General features: G+C 37.9%; 1 protein-coding gene across 2 annotated transcripts in view; it reads left to right on the plus strand.

Moving 5' to 3' along the window:
* The window catches only part of LOC126253500 (uncharacterized), a 267,686-nt gene that overhangs the window by 214,895 nt on the left and 31,735 nt on the right, over positions 1–21,056 (plus strand). For both annotated transcript variants that reach the window (XM_049954883.1, XM_049954884.1), the window contains 3 exons: positions 7,845–8,069; positions 9,630–9,850; positions 12,017–12,228. In XM_049954883.1, coding sequence (XP_049810840.1) covers positions 7,845–8,069; positions 9,630–9,850; positions 12,017–12,228 — 658 coding nt within the window. The remainder of the gene's footprint in view (positions 1–7,844; positions 8,070–9,629; positions 9,851–12,016; positions 12,229–21,056) is intronic.

Genomic DNA, 21,056 nt, shown 5'->3' on the forward strand with positions numbered 1-21,056 from the left:
GGGATAAAAGCAACTGACGATGACGATGACGACGGAGACTATCGTCGAAAGCTCGAAATTTTATCCCGAATTGACGCGGCAAGAAAACCGACAATGTTTTACATATTTACATCAAGTTTGTTCTTACGATGAACGCAGTATACTGTCTGATAATTATCCTGAATTATGAGATTGCGTACAGTCACTTCCAAATGGAGCTATCTCAAGGAACTCTTGGTGGTACTGGAAACGGACGTTGCGGAAATACCCGTAAGATAAATATGTCTATGGGGCATGTCATAGTTACATTCCTAGATACAAATGCAGAGTCACATGCCATTTTCTGACAGGAACCACCCCAACTCCTGGGGTACATACGTAGTTATGTTCCCTAACATGCCTCAAATCTTAACAGATCTGTTACGCTAAAGTTATTTTTTTCGCCAGTCAATTCGTTCAACTCATTTTCTAGTTACAGGCTAATTGGGCTTTCTTCTGCTGACAGTTGGTTTCGTAACGGGATGCGCTCGTCTCTCGGCAAATGGTAACTTCCTACCGTGTGCTGCTTCACGGCAAATACAAAAAAATTGTAAATTTGTTTTTGGTCAACCCATTGCAGGCCGGATTTATCCTGCGACGAAAGATTGCAGTGCTGTACGAAGAAAGAAGGATTAGTGATTAAAGCCCCGTCAGTATCGAGATCGCTAGAGACGAACCAATAGCTCAGTAGGAGAAGCTGGAGAAAGGAACAGACGGTGAACTTTATCTAAACAAGTCATCACAGTGCCGTCCCGAATTAATAGGTCACGGAGTAAAACGCTGGCTATCAAAAGTCGACCATGCAACCGGCGAATCAGATTTAAGTTTACGGACTAGTCTAAAATATATTCAAGTGGCAGCTGCTGGGCCTTGATTTCGATGGTTCGAGTTGCAGATTCGGCTACAAGTCGCATAATGCCTTCCAGAAAAGAAATCGCTTCATAGACTGGATAGTAACTTCAAAATCTATGACGCAAAAGTAAAGAAAATCTTTGTACATCCGATAACTGACAGATCTACATCTAAGTCAGTTCAATCAACTAACGCACAAGTTACAGCTGAGTACTAGTAGTTATTTATATGAGAATGCAGACTTTCTCGGTGAATCTCGATGATAAAATCTTCTCGGTTTGATAGCTGAGTCAATGCATTGTTCTCCAGCAGCGTTTCAGCAAGTTTCTTACTTGTCATCTTCAGGCGAAATGCATTGCTCTCCAGCAACGTTTCAGCAAGTTTATTACTTGCTATCTTTAGGCGAAATGCGTTGTTCTCCAGCAACGTTTCAGCAAGCGAAACCTGAAGATGGCAAGTAAGAAACTTGCTGAAACGTTGCTGGAGAACAGTGCATTGACTCGGCTGTCAACCCGAGAAGATTTTATCATCATAGTAGCTAATTGAAACTTCCTGGCAGATTAAAACTGTGTGCCCGACCGAGACTCGAACTCGAGTCTCGGTCGGGCACACAGTTTTAATCTGCCAGGAAGTTTCATATCAGCGCACACTCCGCTGCAGAGTGAAAATCTCATTCTGGATAGTAGCTAATTGTTTAGAAGGAGGGAAGATAAGGATTTAACGTCTCGTCGATTACAATATCCTTAGAAACGTAGCACCAGTTCCGACAGCAGAAGAATGGGGAAGGAAACTGGACGTGTCCTTTAAAAAGAAACCATTCCAGTTTTGAGAACGATGTAATCTCCAAATCCAGACGGCTGGACGGAGATTTGAACTGTCGTCTTCCTGAATGAGAGTCCAGCGACTAACAGCTGCGTCACCCCGCTCGGTGGAGTTCATTACACGGCGATCTCAAGACAGGATAAATTGACCACTGAGTCACCCCGATCGGTAGAGTTCTTCAGACTGCGATCTCAGGACAGGAAAAACATTGGATCATCATAACTTGAGCAATAGTGCAGAATCGATCGCCGTCTTCCAAATACGAGGAAAGAAGTATGCGGTTAAGACACCGGTATATAATCAACGACGGGAACACTAGCACTTTGACTAGTTCCTCGTAACTACTACGAATCATCAAGGCATGTGAAATGCAAATGGCGACAGAATATGCACCCCACACGGAGATCATTCGACGAGCCTTTACTGTTTCATCGGGGCTGACGCACGCGGTGAAAGTAAAGTATGAGTCACAATTTGGCCGTCGCTGGAAGCAGAAAGCACCGCTAGACGTTTCTGGCGCATCCTGTCCTTTCCTTTCTCGGAAGTGAGGATGTTCATGCGAAAGAAAGTAGCTACTTGCGAACAAAGATATAACGAGGTCTTCCTTACACGTTCCGAATGATAGCAGCAAGTATACTGTACCAGTTTTTTGTAGTCCAGTAATTCAACACAGTAGCGTACCGTATTTCTCTGGGAAATCGACGTATAGGACGAGAAAGAAAACATTGTTATTACATGACTAAAAACTCTTGAAGCCTTATAAAAAGCTACTTTTATGATACAATTAAATCGTATTTTGCGTGAAAATCTATTGAAGGCATTGTACTGTGCATCCACGTGACAAAATTTAATTTGTTCGGTTTGAACATTTTGACGGGGCATATCGTCAGTAATAGTAATATAGTAATACAGGTACATACACCGAAGCGCCTAAAAAAAAAAAAAAAAAAAAAAAAAAAAGGCATTGCCGTCGGCAACCCCTATATAAGACAAGTGTCCGGCGCAGTTCTTAGATGGGTTACTGCTGCCACAATGGCAGGTTATCAAGATTTAAGTGAGTTTGAACGCGGTCTTATAGCAGGTGCACGAGCAATGGGACGCAGCATCTCCGAAGTAGCGATGAATTGGGGATTTTCCAGTATGACCATTTTACGAGAGCACCGTTAACATTAGGAATCCGGTAAAACATAAAATCTCTGATATCGCTGTGGCCAGAAAAAGATCCTGCAAGAACGGGACCAATGACAACTGAGGAGAATCATTTAACGTGACAGAAGTGCAACACTTCCGCGCCAATTGCTGCAGATTTCAATGTTGGGCCATCAACAAGTGTCAGCGTGCGAACCATTCAACGAAACATCATCGATATGGGGTTTTGGAGCCGCAGGACTGCTCGTATACCCTTGATGACTGCGCAACACGAAGCTTTACACCTCGCCTGTTGATGAATGTAAACATATTGCCTGGTCGGACGAGTCTCGTTTCAGATTGTATTGAGTGGATGGACGAGTATGGGCATGGAGACAATCTCATGAATCCATGAACACTGCATGTCAGCAAGGGACTGTTCAAGCTGCTGGAGGTTCTCTGATTGTGTGGGACATGTGTAGTTGGAGTGATTTGTGACTCCTGATACGTCTAGATATGACTCTGACAGGTGACAAGTATGTAAGAATCCTGTCTGATAACCTGCACCATTCATGCCCATTGTGCATTCTGATGGACTTGGGCGATTCCAGCACATAATGTGACAACCCAAACATCCAGAATTGCAACAGTTTGGCTCCAGGAACACTCTTCTGAGTTTAAACACTTTTGCTGGCCACCAAACTCCCTAGAAATGAACATTATTGAGCATATATTGGATGCCTTGTAACGTGCTGTTCTGGACTGCTCTGCAGGATTCATGGTGCCAGTTCCGTCCAGCACTACTTCAGACATTAGTCAAATCCATGCCATGTCGTGTTGCAGCACTTCTGCATGCATGGGGGGGGGGGGGGGGGGGGGGCTACATGAAATTAGCAGGCGTACCAATTTCTTTGGCTCTTCAGTGTATAAACAAATACAAAATATATTTACACATTTGAATGAGTTCTTCTGGGAATATTGACAGTGCTTAGTTGAAGGACTTACGGTCTTCTGTGTCTTATTATGGAGTCACTTAATAGCGGGAGCCCAGAATATTTGTTGGCATATGATATTTTGATTGTTATGTATCATAGATTGACTGGTTAAGGGCTGACATCTTATACCACTTGTCCAAGAAGTTAACTATGTTTATAATGAATTAAAATTTGTACCAGCATCAGGATTTGAACATGGGCCTCCTCCGTATGAGGCAGATACGTTAGCCATTATGCCACACTGGAGTCCCAGAAGTTGAAATAAGTAGTTCTCGTAACATGCAAAGATCAGCACATTCCTCAAACTGGGGAACTATCAAGAATGGGGTTCCACAAGGGTCAGTCTTGGGTCCTTTGTTGTTCTTATTATATATTAATGATTTGCCATTCTATATTCATGAAGAGGCAAAGTTAGTTCTCTTTGCTGATGATACAAGTATAGTAATCACACCTGACAAACAAGAATTAACTGATGAAATTGTCAATACTGTCTTTCAGAAAATTACTAAGTGGTTCCTTGTAAACGGACTCTCACTGAATTTTGATAAGACACAGTACATACAGTTCCGTACAGTGAATGGTATGACGCCATTAATAAATATAGACCTTAATCAGAAGCATATAGCTAAGGTAGAATATTCCAAATTTTTAGGTGTGTCCATTGATGAGAGATTAAATTGGAAGAAACACATTGATGATCTGCTGAAACGTTTGAGTTCAGCTACTTATGCAATAAGGGTCATTGCAAATTTTGGTGATAAACATCTTAGTAAATTAGCTTACTACGCCTATTTTCACTCATTGCTTTCATATGGCATCATATTTTGGGGTAATTCATCACTGAGGAATAAAGTATTTATTGCACAAAAGCGTGTAATCAGAATAATAGCTGGAGTCCACCCAAGATCATCCTGCAGACATTTATTTAAGGATCTAGGGATATTCACAGTAGCTTCTCAGTATATATACTCTCTTATGAAATTTGTTATTAACAACCAAACCCAATTCAAAAGTAATAGCAGTGTGCATAACTACAATACTAGGAGAAAGGATGATCTTCACTATTCAAGATTAAATCTAACTTTGGCACAGAAAGGGGTGAATTATACTGGCACTAAAGTCTTTGGTCACTTACCAAATAGTATCAAAAGTCTGACAGATAACCAACAAGTATTTAAGAAGAAATTAAAAGAATTTCTGAATGACAACTCCTTCTACTCCATAGAGGAATTTTTAGATATAAATTAAGAAAAAAAAAGAAAAAAATATTAAAAAAATAAAAATAAAAAATAAAGAAAAACAAAAAACACAAAAAATAAAGTTGTTATATTAACTTAAGTATGTTGTTAAATTAACCTAATTATGTCATGTATTGGAAAATTCGACTCGTTCCACATCATTACGAAATATCGTATTCATGATCCATGGAACTAGTATTAATCTAATCTAATCTAATCTAATCTATCTCAGTGCTGGTACAGATTTTAATTCATCGCTTTGCCCTACATAATTATTGTCAATAAAAGTGGGACTCAATATGTCTCAGAAACAACTGGAAATGATTAACTGTGTTTGCCGTAATCATTGCAACTACTGAAGAAGTCAGTACGAATTTACATCACATATCCCAGTAGTCTGTCGCTAGATCATGGCAGGTGACATACATGAAGAGTTACTGTACACAGATCATAATCGTTTTAATACTTACCTTTTAATGTTTTTCATCATACATTAGTAAAACCCATTTTCCTTACACCAAGCAATATACTAAATGAAAATATGTATTAGGGTCCACCACTTTAACTGATTTCTCACCATTCGTATGTAGGCTATACTGCATATTGTATAGAAATTCTTATGTTGTTCACAGAAGCTTCAGCACTTATTAATTTTGTCAGTGGAGAATTTGCATGGAGTTCAGAAGCTAAAATGAAGCATACTTTTGCAGCAAGAGATGTATGTAATAGTCCTCTGATACCAATTATTACAGATTGCAACTGAATAAATGATGACAGTTTAGGTAGTGTGACATGTGTGTACTACAATAATAGAAATTATTTCAGCAATATTTTTTTTCCCTGTAGTTTAGAGTTTATCTTTTGGTGATATCAGAGATCTTAAAGATTAAATACTATGGCAGGCAGATAAAGATATGACAAGGTTTGGTCATGACATTTCAAAGTAAATCATGATTCTAGTTTTACATCAATCCTTATGTTTGCCTGAGGTTCTTACATAAAAACTGGTCGAGGCAATGTGCTGTTTAGAAGGTGAGGCAGTTATTTGAAGCCCATAACAGATTAAGCTTCTCAACCACAGTGCTAGGTCACTTAGTGGCTAGTCTTAAGTTGTCCTTCCCAGCACTATGGTCAGACTTATTGGTGGTGTCAATTGTTGATTACTAGTAGCAGTATCAGGAGGATGGCAGAACTTAAGACATGGCTATTACATGTAGTTCAGTAGCAGCATATTTTCATAAGCTTTTATGTAAGAAGAATATGTAATGACAGTAAAGATCCAACACTTTTTCCATAAATAATCATTCTCTGCATCAGTTTCTCATTATTATCTGTTCGTGTGGCCCAATAGATCACTTCTTGTGATATTTGTACTATCAGATTCCCACCTACATGACCTGCAGGACCATATTCACCAATGACCGGGTATTGACTTAGTGGGACGATGGTCTGAAATATTCTGTCAATACCAGTCATCACTGGAACATGCTCCACCTGATGCTTTCAAAGATAAAGTTTGTCGGTGACGCCTTAGCATCATTAGCTGTCTTATCTTTTTGGTTGACCTAAATTGATGCACACAGCTCTGTGCTGCATAATTTCAAGCTCCATGAAATCTGAAGACACAGAATAGTAAGAATCTGTATACAAAAGGAAATGCCCTGACTGACTGACTCATCATCACGCATCCCAAACTGCTAAGGACAATAACTTAAATTTGGAGAGAGTGTTGATCTCATACTATAGGCACTGTTTATGAAGGCAGTTTTGAACTTCCACTCTGAAGGCAATTAAATAGGGAATCGAAGGTTTTTGGAAATATGTTGCTATTAAGGCAATTTTGAAGCTAGAAATACAAAAATTGATATTTGGTTTCTTGGTCAGAAATTAAAAAAAACATGTTCCAGAATTTTTTGAAATTCAACCCCTGAGGGGGTTAAATGGAGGGTGATTTTTTAAAACTAAATCATTAAACAACTACAGAAGCATTTTTAAAGCTACATCTACAAAAGATGGTATTTGATTTCTCAGTTACAAATAATAATAATAATAGTGTTTGAGTTCTTGGAAATTCAACCCATAAGGTTGAATTTTATGAAAATGTTTAGTTATGAAAGCAGAACCACTTTTGATCAGAATTTCATTTAGAAAAGATCATCCTTCTATTACCTTAATTAACATCAAAAGTTCAGAAGCTGTTGCAGTTTGTGAACTAAATCAAAGAAACCTATTTAACAGTCATCACGACAAATTGGATTTATCAGATTTTTGCAGGAAAAGATATTGACTTTTAATATATTAATTTTTTGTTAGGCCTAATATATTATTATAAAACTATTTTTGTTGTAATTAACATGAAAAGTAACCATTACTGATGACAAAATATATACCACATTTAAATGTGATTCCGTGTACTGAAATATCTGTTTGAGCTGCGAGTATTCAGTACCTGTTGTAAGGCTGGTGCTGATGACTATAGAAACTCTTATCTGATTTATCTCTTTCTTTTTTTAATTCCCTGTAGGAAATTAAATTAAACACATTGGAAGTCTTTAATTATGCAAAGAATGGCAGCAATGTAAAGGGTCACTAAATCTTTTACAGTGAGTAGACTTACACAAGTGCAATGGGCATAACACTGTACAAATTTGATTAAAGAGAAACAAAAAAAAAAAAATGTGCAGACCACACATTCTATGTGAACAAAGAAGCAGGTGCTAAGCTAGTATAGAATAAAATTTGTTGCTGATATTGTAGTCACCTAATGGAGATTGCATGTTTGTGTGTACAGTTCTGAATGTAGCAGCGGGTAAGGCACCCATGCAGAGCACCACTGAGAGCAGTACCAGTGGTGGTGGTGTGCCACAGAAGGCAGTGGATGGCAGCACAAGTGCTTTCTTCACTGCTGACACGTGCACACTGACCAAACCTGAACGAGCTCCCTGGTGGTATGTCAACCTTCTGGAGCCCTACATGGTCCAGCTGGTTCGCCTCGACTTTGGCAGGGCTTGTTGTGGTGAGTTATTACATGCAGTAATACTCTTGTCTGCTTGAAATAAAAAGTTGAGATATATTGTTTTTAAGTACTGCTTAACTTGCAGAATGTTTGCTGCAAACTCTCCATATATTTCCATTAGTTACTATTGATTCAGCTTTCTTCACATAGGGACTCAAGTGTATGGCCTAACATCTCCTATTATTCAGTTTTCCTGACAAAAATTTTTGCTTAGTGTATTGCACTACTAGCTATTTAGAAAATGGTGTTCAGGCCTCACTTCAGTTTCTGTCAGCATAATTTTTTTCTGAGTGTAATTGTTACAAAATTTCTAACCTCAAGCCATCTGCCTAGGTTGATAATTTAATTTCACTAATAAAAGGAACACGTACAGTAGCAACATGTCACTGCAAGTTTTAAAATGTCTTTCTTGAATTAAGATCTCTGAACTGAATGTTCTCTGAATCACCAGAGACTCAACCAATCACCAAAATGCCAGACATGAAGATAAAATATGTCAACATCAACTGTTTCCTATTCATTACAGCGATATATTCAGTACAGGACCACACACGCCCTTGTGTCACATGAAGTAAACTGCTGACATATAATTACATACAAATAATGACCTACTACTTTAATGCCAATATGAAATTTACTGTCAACAAACAGAATTGATTTAAATTCATCTGTCAGCTTTTCTTACATTCTGTCTTTATAAGGGACAAATCTTTTATATTAAATATGCTGACAAGTCTATCTTTCATTGCATGTTTACATCTGTTGTTGATACTGAATTCATACTCTGGAACTTTATGGCCATTATAAAGTAAGTAAAGCTGCCATCAGTGTCATAGCACTTTACTAGGCATAGCTACCATTAGTGTTAAGCCCTTGTCTCTCTCCAGTCTAAGACCAACTCACTCAGCCAGTTATAGGGGACCTGAAGTTTAATGGAATATCAAAGCCAAAATACTCCCTGAATTTTCACCTACACAAATTAATGCCATAGATGAATGTCAAGACAACTGCAATAAAAAAAATAAAGCGTAATCAAGAATTATTGGGAAACAATCAGTTACACTACATCTCCCATTTTTGTCAAAAAATTTGATCATGAAAGAAATAAGTAATGCTATATAACAAATTTGCATGATATCCAGGAATTTTGGCACTATCTAGATTGTGTGATCATTCACAACTCCTGTTGTTCCAGCAGTCATTAGTTTTTCATCTTGTTATTATTGAATGATTACCTCGAATATGTTTCTGATTTCAGGAATGAGTTACCTACTAATTGCTGCCCACATTAAACAGTAGGATTTTGTTTAGTCACATGATGTATGAAAAACATGGGTATTTCATTTTTCATGTCTCCAAAATACAAAGCTTCTGATCAGATAGTGTGTCCACAAACTGATCATACATCAAGAACAAAATGTTTTGTTGTACTTTTTTACTACAGATAATTATAACTACAGCAATGAAAAGGAGCATGTGCTTCATAAGACTACATAGAATTATAACAACATAATGCAGTTCTGTATAGCATCATAAAAATAGCATATAAACAATTCACAGGAAAAAACCAAGCAGCTACAATTGTAGTACGAGTGGGAAACAATCGTCCAGATCTTGGAACAAACCCTATCTGCAACCGCTTCACTGGACCACTGGAAGAGGGCAAACCACTGTTCCTTCCCTGTAACCCACCAATGCCAGGTGCTTTTGTTAGTGTGCATTTGGAAGGATCAGTGCCAAGTCAACTGTCAATATGTGAGGCATTTGCATACACTGACCAGGTACGTTGTTTTCCACTTTAACTACTTCCTATAAAACATGTTAAAATCTGGATCACATGAAAGTATTTTCTGGGAATGGAATGGGTACAGAAATAAACACTAATTTGTGTTATAAAGTGGCAGTAGGTACCAAATGGTGAGAGATACGATGTGAATACAGGGTAATTTATGCTAATATAAGACATTTGCAAATACTGGATGATCAAAAAGTCAGTATAAATTTGAAAACCGAATAAATCACAGAATAATCTAGATTCGAGGAATAATGTTGTAAACAGCACTGTAAAGCATGTCCGGAGGTATGGTGAGGCACTGGCGTCGGGTGTTGTCTTTCAACATCGCTAGAGATGTCGGTTGATCACGATACACTTGCGACTTCAGGTAACCCCAAAGCCAATAATTGCACGGACTGAGGTCTGGGGACCTGGGAGGCCAAGCATGACGAAAGTGGCGGCTGAGCACATGATCATCACCAAACGAAGCGCGCAAGAGATCTTTCATGCGTCTAGCATTTTTTTTTTTTTTTTTTTTTTTTCCCTAATAAAACCCCATGCCATTCCAAGCATGTGTGTCAATTTTTACCCCTCTATCCACATTATTCTGTGGTTTATTAAGTTTTCAAATTTATACTGACTTTTGGATCACCCGGTATATTCATTACTGTATAGGTTGTTGACAGGACTCGTGCATAAAAAATTAATAGAACAACATACAGTGATGTAGAAAATATAATTGTAGTATCATCAATCAGTTTGCCTTTAAAAAAGTAAATGCACCTAAAAAGTAGTGCTTATCTTAAGCTTAAAAATGGATGGGATAATCAAGGAAAGCTTGGAAACTTTTCTGACATTTACAGACAAAGAGAAAATGTGGGTAATATCAAATAGAGTAAGATGTCTGAATTCCTGAGAAGAATTAAAGTTGGACAGATAATTGAACTTGTTCACAGAATAATGATAAAAATTTGAAACAATTAGTAAAGTGTAACTTTAAGAATGGAGTACAGCAGTTAGCATTCCTCCTGCTTAATTTGCACAATGAAGAGGTAATTGAGGAAGAGGAGAAATTTATATCAGAAATAAAAGTGCAAGGAAAAAGAATATCAGTATTAAGATTTACAAATTGTATTGCACTGTTGACTTGGGAGTGTTAATAAAAGGAATACTTAGGTTACGTATTGAAGAATTTAGATTGCGCAAAACAGAGAAGAAAGACAATTGATGAACAGTTCCAGAAATGATATTACAGCAATCAGGAAATTAGTAATGAATAAGATAAAACTGTATTATTACTTAAGACAAATATAATATTTCACTTGCTCATGAGACTCACTAGTTGTACATTAAAGTGAAAAACATTCTGGTACCACATTCTGATCAGAGTCTTGCAACTACACTGTTCAAAAACATGTTTGCCCACAATTTAACAAATCTACTTACAGAGTGATGTTACTTACAAACAATCATTGCTATATACAGTTCTTACAGTAATCATACTTATGCTAGGCAAAACCGTATACTATACTTATGCAAACTGAAGTGAAGTCTCAAATAATTTTTATAAGTAAATTGTAAAATACTAAGCATTGTTCATTTTTATATCTCACCACCTTGCTCTCTCTCTGTTTGCAATTCTGTAAAGCTACCACTTATAAAGCCTATTCCAGTGTGTGTAATCAACGACAAATACAGTGTCTGAAATTTGAATATATTCTTCCAAAAACTGTGCAATATTTATCTTTCTTTAAGAATGATTTCTGTTGGATCAAAACTATTCTCTACTTACAAAACTTATTACATAATAGTTAATATGCATTCATATTTGATAAAAGTTATTTCAAAAAAAGTGTATCAGAAATTGAGTATCAGGGAAGGACCAGCTCCAAATTTGTAAACAAACTGCATGATTAATTCTTAGAACCTGGAGATAATTAATTAGGAACAGGGATGAGGGGAAAGAGAGATAAAGTTATAAGAAACAACAAACAAGATAGCAGATCGACTAGAATATCAGTCTGGAACCAGAAGGAGGGTATATTGTAAAGCAAAGTGTAAAGCATCTGACAACACATGACTCATGACTTATTCACTGCAAGTACAGCCTGATGTCAAGCATCAAACTGTTATACTATAGGAAGAAACCAAATTGTTTCCAATTATTCCACAGGCACTTCCTTTCGAACGATGTCCTCAGTTCCGTGACCAGCCACCAGGCAGCACAGCTACATACAATGGAAAGTGTTACATTTTCTACAACAGACAACCTTTAAATTTCCGTGATGCCCTTGGATTCTGTCGTAGTCGTGGCGGAACCCTAGTGGATGAGAGCAATCCAGCTCTTCAAGGATTTATAAGTTGGGAACTTTGGAGGAGGCACAGGTAATATTTGAGAAAGTCACTGTTGGTAATTATTTTGCATTATGAGGAAATCTGAACAGCATTTTGGATCCATAATTCTTTTACTACACACCTGGATACACAACAGTTCAGTATGAGGAAACAGTTATCTTAGATTATTTCAACAAATTTTGAAAGTGTTTACACAAAGGAATCAAAATAGATGTACCAAAAATAAGTAAAAAAAAAAAACTAGCACTGAAGTTCTTACCATAGAATGGCTTAAGAAAATTTACAAAATAAATATGGAATGCTGAATTTTTGTTACTGGCTGCCTAAATATATGTAGATTCCTAAGCAAATTCTCCCCAACACACAGCCTGATAGCAAATATTTTCCCTGGAATACCATGGTCAACTTCCCTAGAAAGCATGGTCTCTCTCAGCTAGGCTGTACACTGTAAATCTTGGCCCCACGGACTTCACCTGTTTCTGATCCATCAGTAAACCAGACTCACTCTCCTGCGCAGTGTCATGTTTCATTCTTCCACTGCTCCCTACATCCATTTGCTATGTTGAAAGGTTTATTGAAGCAGCTTGAAGTTATTGTATAGTCAGTCGACATTTCCCCGACCAGTCTTATATTTATCACTTTTCCATCATTGGTTTGGGATTCTGGATATCCTAAAGAGATAAAGTTATTTCCAGTTTTTAGCCTGTACACTCCTGTCACTATGTCCATTGTAATCCACATGTGTAGTGGGGGCAGATTCAGCATGCTCTCTACCCCAGCAGTGGGTGTACTGCTAATTCTGCCTGTTATGGCTAAGCAGCCTGGTCTCTACAACTTAACAAGCTCCTTAGTAGCCACCTTCTTTTCTACTTCATTCCACTGCACTGTGGACCCATCAGTTATCACAGATCTTATATCCAGTACATACTCTTGGGTTTTAGATCCCAGATTTTCCTGTAGGCTCATCTAGTGATCATAAACGTACCTTTCACCTAGGAACATATACTCCTTATGTGAGAGGTCCACGATGCTTTTGCATCCAGAGTTATCCAAAGATACTCCCCCCCCCCCCCCCCCTTACAGGTGTAGTTTCATCAAGAAGGTTCAGATTCCAGTGTGTGTATGCTGAAAATGCTTCCTTATGAATGGTACAACAACAGTTTCTTGAGACTGACTCTTAGATCCTGTTTCCTGCATCAGTTTTGCACAATGTCCAGTGCACATCATGCCATTGTTTTATCAGTACTAGCAAATTTGCTAAATATTACTGTGATCAGTCATCTGCAAATGCTTGGAAAAAGTAGCCTCTAGTATTTAGCTCTTCAATAAGTTTGTTCACCACTAGATTCCGCAGCAGTGGTGACAAAAGCCCTCCTTCCGGACATCCTCTGGCGCTGTTGATCACCACTTTTTCGTTCATTTTGTAGCTTCTACTTTTCTTCTGCTCAACATGGCCTTAATCCACCTATGTATGGTGGTCTCAATACCATGCTCTTGTGCAGCTCTGACCATGGATTTGAAGGTCATACTGCTAAAAGCCCTTTCAGTGTCCAGCAAGATGCAGAGAGCAGTTTCCTGAAAACGTTGCACTTCTTCCACCTCCCCAACAGACTGGTAAAGCTCTGTTTCACATGATTTACATGACTGAGATGTACGTTGGTTTGCAAGGAGAGAAAATGCAGTTAGCTTCCTTTCCCTGACATGCACATTAAACAGTTTTTCTAATGTATCCTTAACCTTGGTGCAAATCAATTCTCCCTAGCTTCAGAATGAAAATAACACTCACTGTTCTCCAAGCATTAGGAATGATTTCTGCCACTTGGCTAACCCTAAACACCCTGTATAGGACTATAATTAAACTGACTCCCGTTTTTCTGTTGTGTTAAAAACAAGAAGAAGAAAAGAAATGTCCACTATATGACTGTTAATTAACAGCCAAATCATGGAAATTTCTTTCAAAAAATTCTACATGGCTGTGATCCCCCCTGGGATGACAGTTTTGCCTGCTTAATTGTAAGGTTGTATTTTGAGAGGGCCTCCTGATATTTTGCCCATTGTCCTTTCCTTCTTGCAATGTTGAATGGTCTTCTTATCTGCTTCCTTTGTGACTCCAGGTCATTGTCTGACTAAGGTACATTGTTGTTTGTACACTTTTTGGTGATTGGATGATTTTCTAAATGAAATGTCATAAGTGCAAACATCAGTGTGTCTGACATTTCCTTGAAATCAGCTGGATTCCTTATTGAAATTCTGACTTCAGATAAGTTTGAATTGAGGTCTTTCCTGTACGAGTCTCAGTCTGTTTTCCCACAATTCCTGTAGGCCAAGGTCTCTTTAACACTCACTTCAACCTTAAACTTAATATTCATGTGGTCAGATAAGAATAGCTCCAACACCACATGCCATTTTTTGATACAGCTACCCATTAAATTGGACCCAAAAATTATGTCAATTACTTCTTCCCTCCTTATATTCATGAATGTAAGTTCGCTGTTCCTATTCAGCATTTTCAGATTGCTTTTGAGTAAATATTCAAGAATGTACTTTCTGCTGTTGGTGTTGCTGCTTCCCCACAACAGATTGTGGGTATTGCCATCATGACCAAGCAGTTTTCATTGTCCTGTGAGCAGCTGTCTACCAGCCTCCTCACAAAACCTGAAAAGGAAGAGTATTGTCCTCGTAAAGAAGGTGAGCTGAGGCCAATACAATTTCCCTCATTCTTCGTTCATCATGCTGTTTCATCCTGATGCTCACAAAACTTTGGAACAAAGGTCTGCCATTGGTGTGAATGAAATTCTATGTTTGATAAATGCATGTTTTGGAGTTCCTTAGATTTTTAGTGTAAACCAACTTTCCTCCAGTTCTTCTGAGGCCTGAGCACCCCTTTTACTTACTTAGGGTCCCCAGATAAGGGCATGAGGATTTCGCCATCCAGTACAATCTTTTGGTTGATTACACTCTGATCCTCTGGCGAGACCTTCTGGTCCTGCACCCTTATTTTTTGAAACAAAACCTTTGGAGGAGTACCCTTAAGAAGTTTTTGTACCAAAATTCTTAAAGAGCTCAGCTGCTGCCTTGACCAGCAACTTCACCTGCAACCACAGAGATACCCTGGGTACTAAGTAAATCCACTGTTTCTATCTCCTCACAGACAAAGATAAGAGCAACTATGTCCAGATAGACCCCCCTGTATTTGGGGCCTAGACTAGCATCCCCCCCCCCCCCCTCCATTTTTCTGAAAGAGCCATCTGAGTAAGCTCAACTTGCTGTGAGGTCATGTTGACCAGTGAATATCCCTACTGGATAACTGCCAACCTAAAGGTTAAGACTGCACTACTATAGGTCTGTTTCCCTATTTCCTGCCTTGGCATTTTCTAGACATAATTATTGTGAGAAATGGGTACATTAGACTTCTCCCTTGTTCTCTTGATGCCTTCCTTAGAGGAAGGGGTCTGTTTACCCCTTTCATTCTGAGACAGTTGTTTTTTTTTTATTTTTATTTTTTTTATTTTTGTTTTTTGTTTTTTTGAGGTCTTGGGTTCAAGACCTTTTAGTTCCTCCCATTTTTGTTTAGGAAACCATATTTTACCTCCCTGCTGTTTCCGTTCTTTAAGATGTTTTCTCCTCTGAGCTACAGGCAAGAATTTAACCTTGACCTGGTCCAATTTCTACTTCTTGGACTGATCTATTGCCCAATCCAGTTGCAGAAACAGCTGCCATTGGTTCCACCCCTAACATTTGCATATTTAAGGTCTCATCATCTGGTTAATAACATGCTGTCCACCTTTTGAATGAAACACAGCAGCAATTCTGCATGGCATGAATTTGACAAGTCCTTGTAAGTTGCCAGTGGTATGTGGCACCAGATGTTCATGCACAGGCCATGAAATTCCTGTAAGTTATGGGCTTATGTTTTGTGAGTACAGAGCTGGTGGCTGATAGCATCCCAGATGTATTCCATTGAGTCCAGGTGAGGCAAATTTGATGGCCGAACAATCAATATGAATTCACTGTCATGCTCTTCAAACCACTGTAGCAAGATTCTGCACTTGTGACATACTTGACCTTCTGGGAGATGCCTTCGGATGCCATTGAGCATGAAGGAATGCTAGTGCTCCACAGTGATGTTCACATAGACCACAGCTATTACGGTGCATTCGATACTACCACAGGTTGCATGGAAGCTCAGGTGAATGTCCCCCATAGTATAAATCTGCACACAGGGTCCTGTGTCCATGGATCACTGCATGTTTGACCATTTGCTGGATGGTGGTGTTTGATGACAGGACTATCTGTAAAAGCAAATGTAATTCATCCAACCAGGTGACACATTTCCATTGATCCATGGTTTAATCTCAATAATCCCATGCCCATGCAACAATGTTGTCAGGTCAACAACGAAACATGTAATGATCAACTGCTGCAGAGCTGCAAATTCAACAATGTGTGCTGAATGCTGTGACCTGAAACAGTCAAACTGGTATCAGCATTGTTATCAGATCTTCCACAGATTGTTGCCTATCATGAATTACAGATTGGGCAAACCTCTGTCCTTGACATTCTGAGATGATGCTTCTATTTGTGGTATCACCTTCATTCAGCCACTTTCCATAGATGCTCACAACAGTAATATGTGAGCAGTGGACTAGCTTCACTGTTTCTAAAGTGCTTATATGCAGGCAATGGGCCATAACAATCTGCCTGTGTTCAAAGTCACTCACTCAGTGGATTTCCCATTAGCAGCCCACATCATTGTTAGAATGTTAGAATTATTTCCCACTTCTCTCTGCTCCACTTATATAGCTTTCTTATCACATCACGCTCCTGCAATGGCACCAATCAGTATACAGTCTCATGGTGGACAGTGATCACACTGTCTTGGCTCATCAGTGTTTGTTATAGAATAAGTAGTCTACTAATCAACTGTTAATAGGCACACACAGATGAACTGAAAGCATAAATAACATTAATACCACAGAATCACCAATCAGTGATCAGTTTATACAGTTCATATGAGACAGAGCAAATATATTCTGCCTTTCTACCTCTACATATATACTCTGCAAGCCACTGTACAGTGGTAGACAATACTTCAAACCAACATTAACAACTTTCTGTCTTACTCCACTTGTATGTGTAGTGAACAAAATATTACTTTCTGCTTCCATGCACATACACCCTACCTTTTCCCTTCTCGCTCTCATGATCCTTACAAGAAAAATGTACAATGACATCAGAAATAATACAGCAAAATTAATTTTTGAATTTTGTTGTTGATTTGGTTGTATCTTTTTGGAATATTAGTTTTTAATGATTTAGATTCTGTCGTCTATTACCATGCCTCTGAACATAGATATATTTCTCTGCAATAGTTTGGAAAGACTGTAAACAGTTATTCTTGTTATACAATTCCTGTTGACCAAAAATTATTTCCATTACACACAGAGCATCCCAGGAAATTCAGAGATATGACAGAAATGATCATTTGAAGCAAAAGAGTCTAGTAAAGATGGACTATAAAATGCATACCTTATTCATCTTCGCTACTGCGAAACACATCTCTTCTGCTGAGAAAGTGGCCATGTTTACTGGATATTTTCTTCTTCTTTTAATCCATACTACATGAGCAAAGAGCTTGCAATAGAAGAGATCTGTTTCACAGTATCAAAGATTAAGAAGTAGTCATAGCTCTTAGAGGTATGCATTTTAGATACAATGTTTGCTAGACTTTTTTGATTCAAATGATTGTTCTTGTCATATTCCTGAATACTGACATTTCCTCCTGGGACATCACGTACATGCAAGCTGCTGAGCATCAATGAAATGAATTTTAGCTTGAGCTTTAATTCTCTCAACAGAGATCTTGGGCCTTGGATTTCTTGCTTAGGCAGTACAGTGTGGTAATATTTAGGTGTCTAACACCTAATGTAATGTCCTCAAGAGTAGTCTCACATTTAAGTAGAAACAATTTCTTTAGTATATCACTGTTCGGATTCCAGAAACGTTACACAACTGATAATGCTATTTACACATTCAACCACCAAATATTAAAAGTCTTAATATTGAAATATCACCAGTTGGTACTTTTTGTGGTCTTTCTGGGGCATTTGACTGTGTAGATCATACTACACTCTTTGAAAGACTCATGTTTTATGGAACTGATGGCTTTACACATGCTTTACACATAACTGGTTTGTATCATACTTAACAAACAAAATGTAAAAAGTTCGGACAATGTTGAAAAGGTAGAAAATTTTCATGACTGGAAGAAATCACAAAGGGAGTCTGCAAGGTTCCATTTTGCGTCCACCTCTGTTCTTCAAATATATGAATGACCTTCCACTTAACATTCAACAAGCAAAATTGGTACTTCACAGATGATAATAGTGTTATAATAAATCCCATTAGAGAAAAGCAAAAGAAGAGACTGTTAACAATGTTTTACAGAAAATTATTAAGTGGTTCTCCAAAAATGGACTATACCTAAATTCTGAGAAAACACACCATATTCAATTTTGTTCAACAAACAGAGTCATACAACTGATGTAATACATGGACAGGAGTCAGTAAATCCAGTAGAATGCTCTAAATATTTAAGTGCACATACTGATGAAAACTTGAACTAGAAGAAGCATATTCTACCTCTAAATCTACATATACATCTATACTCTGCAAAGCACTGTGAAGGGTATTGTAGAGAGTATATTCCATTGTACCAGCTATTAGTGTTTCTTCTCCTTCCAGTCACATATTGAGTATGGGAAGAATGATTGCTTAAATGCCCCTGCGTGTGCTGTAATTAATCTAATCTTTTCCTCAGTATGCTTATGTAAGCAATAAGTGAGGGGTTGTGGTATATTCTTAGAATCATTATTTCAAGCTGATTCTTGAAACTTTGTAAGTAGACTTTCTCAGGACTGTTTACATCTGTCTTCAAGAGTCAGCCAGTTTAATTTCTTCAACATCTATGGTACACTCTCCAATGTGTCAAAGAAACCCGTGATCATTTGTGCTGCACTCATCTGCATATGTTCAGTATCCCTTGTCAGTCCTAATTGGTATGAGTCCCACACACTTTAGAAATAGTCCAGGATGTGTCACTTGAATAATTTGATGTAGAATGATTGCACTTCCCCTGAATTCCTCCAGTAAACTGAAGTCTACCATCTACTTTACCCACAACTAAGCCTATGTATACTACGTTTTTCTTCATTTTGTCATTGTAATCATAGTACACTCTGTTTTTTCACTTTGTCAAGTGCACAATTTTACATTTATGAACATTAAAAGCAAGTTGCCAATGTCTAAACCACTCTGAAATCTTATCAAGATCTAAATGAATATTTATGCAGCCTCTTTCAGACAGTATTTCACTATAGATAACTGTGTCATCAGGAAAAAATCTAAAGTTACTATTAAAATATTGCCCACAAAATCATTAATATACTACATTAACAGCAAGGATCTCAAAACACTTCCTTGGGTCACACTTGAAGTTACATCTGAGGATGACTCTTCATCTAAGATAACACGTTGCATCCTCCCTATCAAAATATCCTCAGTCCAGTCACAAATTTTGCTTCACACCCCATATGATCACACTTCTGACAATAAACATAGATGTGGTACTGAGGGAAATCCTTTTTGGAAATCAAGAAATACTACATCTACCTGACTGCCTTGATCCAAAGTTTTCAGTATGTCATGTGAGAAAACTGTGAGTTGGGTTTCACATGATCGATGTTTACACAATCCATGCTGGTTGGAATGGAGGAGGTCATTCTGTTCAAGATACCTCGTTATATTTGAGGTCAGAATATTTTCTAAGTTTCTACAACAAATCATTGTCAAGGATATTGGACGGTAGTTTTGTGGATCACTTCTACTACCTTTCTTGTAAATGGAGGTGACCTGTGCTTCTGCAACTACTGGGCACAGTTTTTTTTTATTGGATCTACAAAACATTATTGTTAGAAGAGGGGCTAACTCAGCCACATATTCAGTATAGAATCTGGTAGGATTCCATTGGGCCCTGCAGATCTGTTCAGTTTTAACAATTTCAGCTGTTTTTCAATGCCACTGACTCATCTCTCAGTGGTATGAGGATTAAACTGAGGCATTTCTCCTCCCCTACCCCCTTTTTTTATTTTTTTTAAAAGGAATATCTGAAAATGGAGTTAAGCATTTCAGCCTTCCTTTGCTATGCTCAGTTTCAGTTCCTATCTCATTTGTGAGAAACTGGCCAGTAATTTTTATGCCATTAACAGCCTTTACATATGACCAGAATTTCTTTGAGTTTTGCGAAAAATCATTTGGCAATATTCTGCTTTGATAGTCACTGAAGACTCTCTCGACAGCCAAAACAATGAGTTTCTCAAAAAATTAAGTTCAGCTGGGTTTGCTCTTCGTAAGTTGCTAGGGTCCTGGAAACAGATGAATCAACCTTCTGACATATTTAGCACTTTTTCTGGGGTAACTCATCACTTAGGAAGAAGATAACGACTGCACAAAAGTAAGCAAGAAGAATAATACCTAATGGTCATCTATGGTTGTCATGTAGGTATCTCTTCAATAAGGTGGGCGTTTTAACAGCACCACCATAATACACTTATTTGCTGATGAAACTGGCCATAAATAATCCATCACAATTTCAGAAGAATATAACCTTCAGTAACCATTATTAAAGCCGTCAGTGGCTCAGAATGGAGTTCAATATGTACCAATAAAAAATTTGTCCATTTGCCCAATGCTGACAGATAGCAAAGCAAGTTTTAAATCTAACCTAAATCATTTCTCCTGGACAACTTCTTCCTTTCCATGAATGAACTTCTATTTTAAAAAAAGGATCAACTACAGGG

This window comes from Schistocerca nitens, chromosome 1, assembly GCF_023898315.1.
Source record: "Schistocerca nitens isolate TAMUIC-IGC-003100 chromosome 1, iqSchNite1.1, whole genome shotgun sequence".
Lineage (NCBI taxonomy): Eukaryota > Metazoa > Arthropoda > Insecta > Orthoptera > Acrididae > Schistocerca > Schistocerca nitens.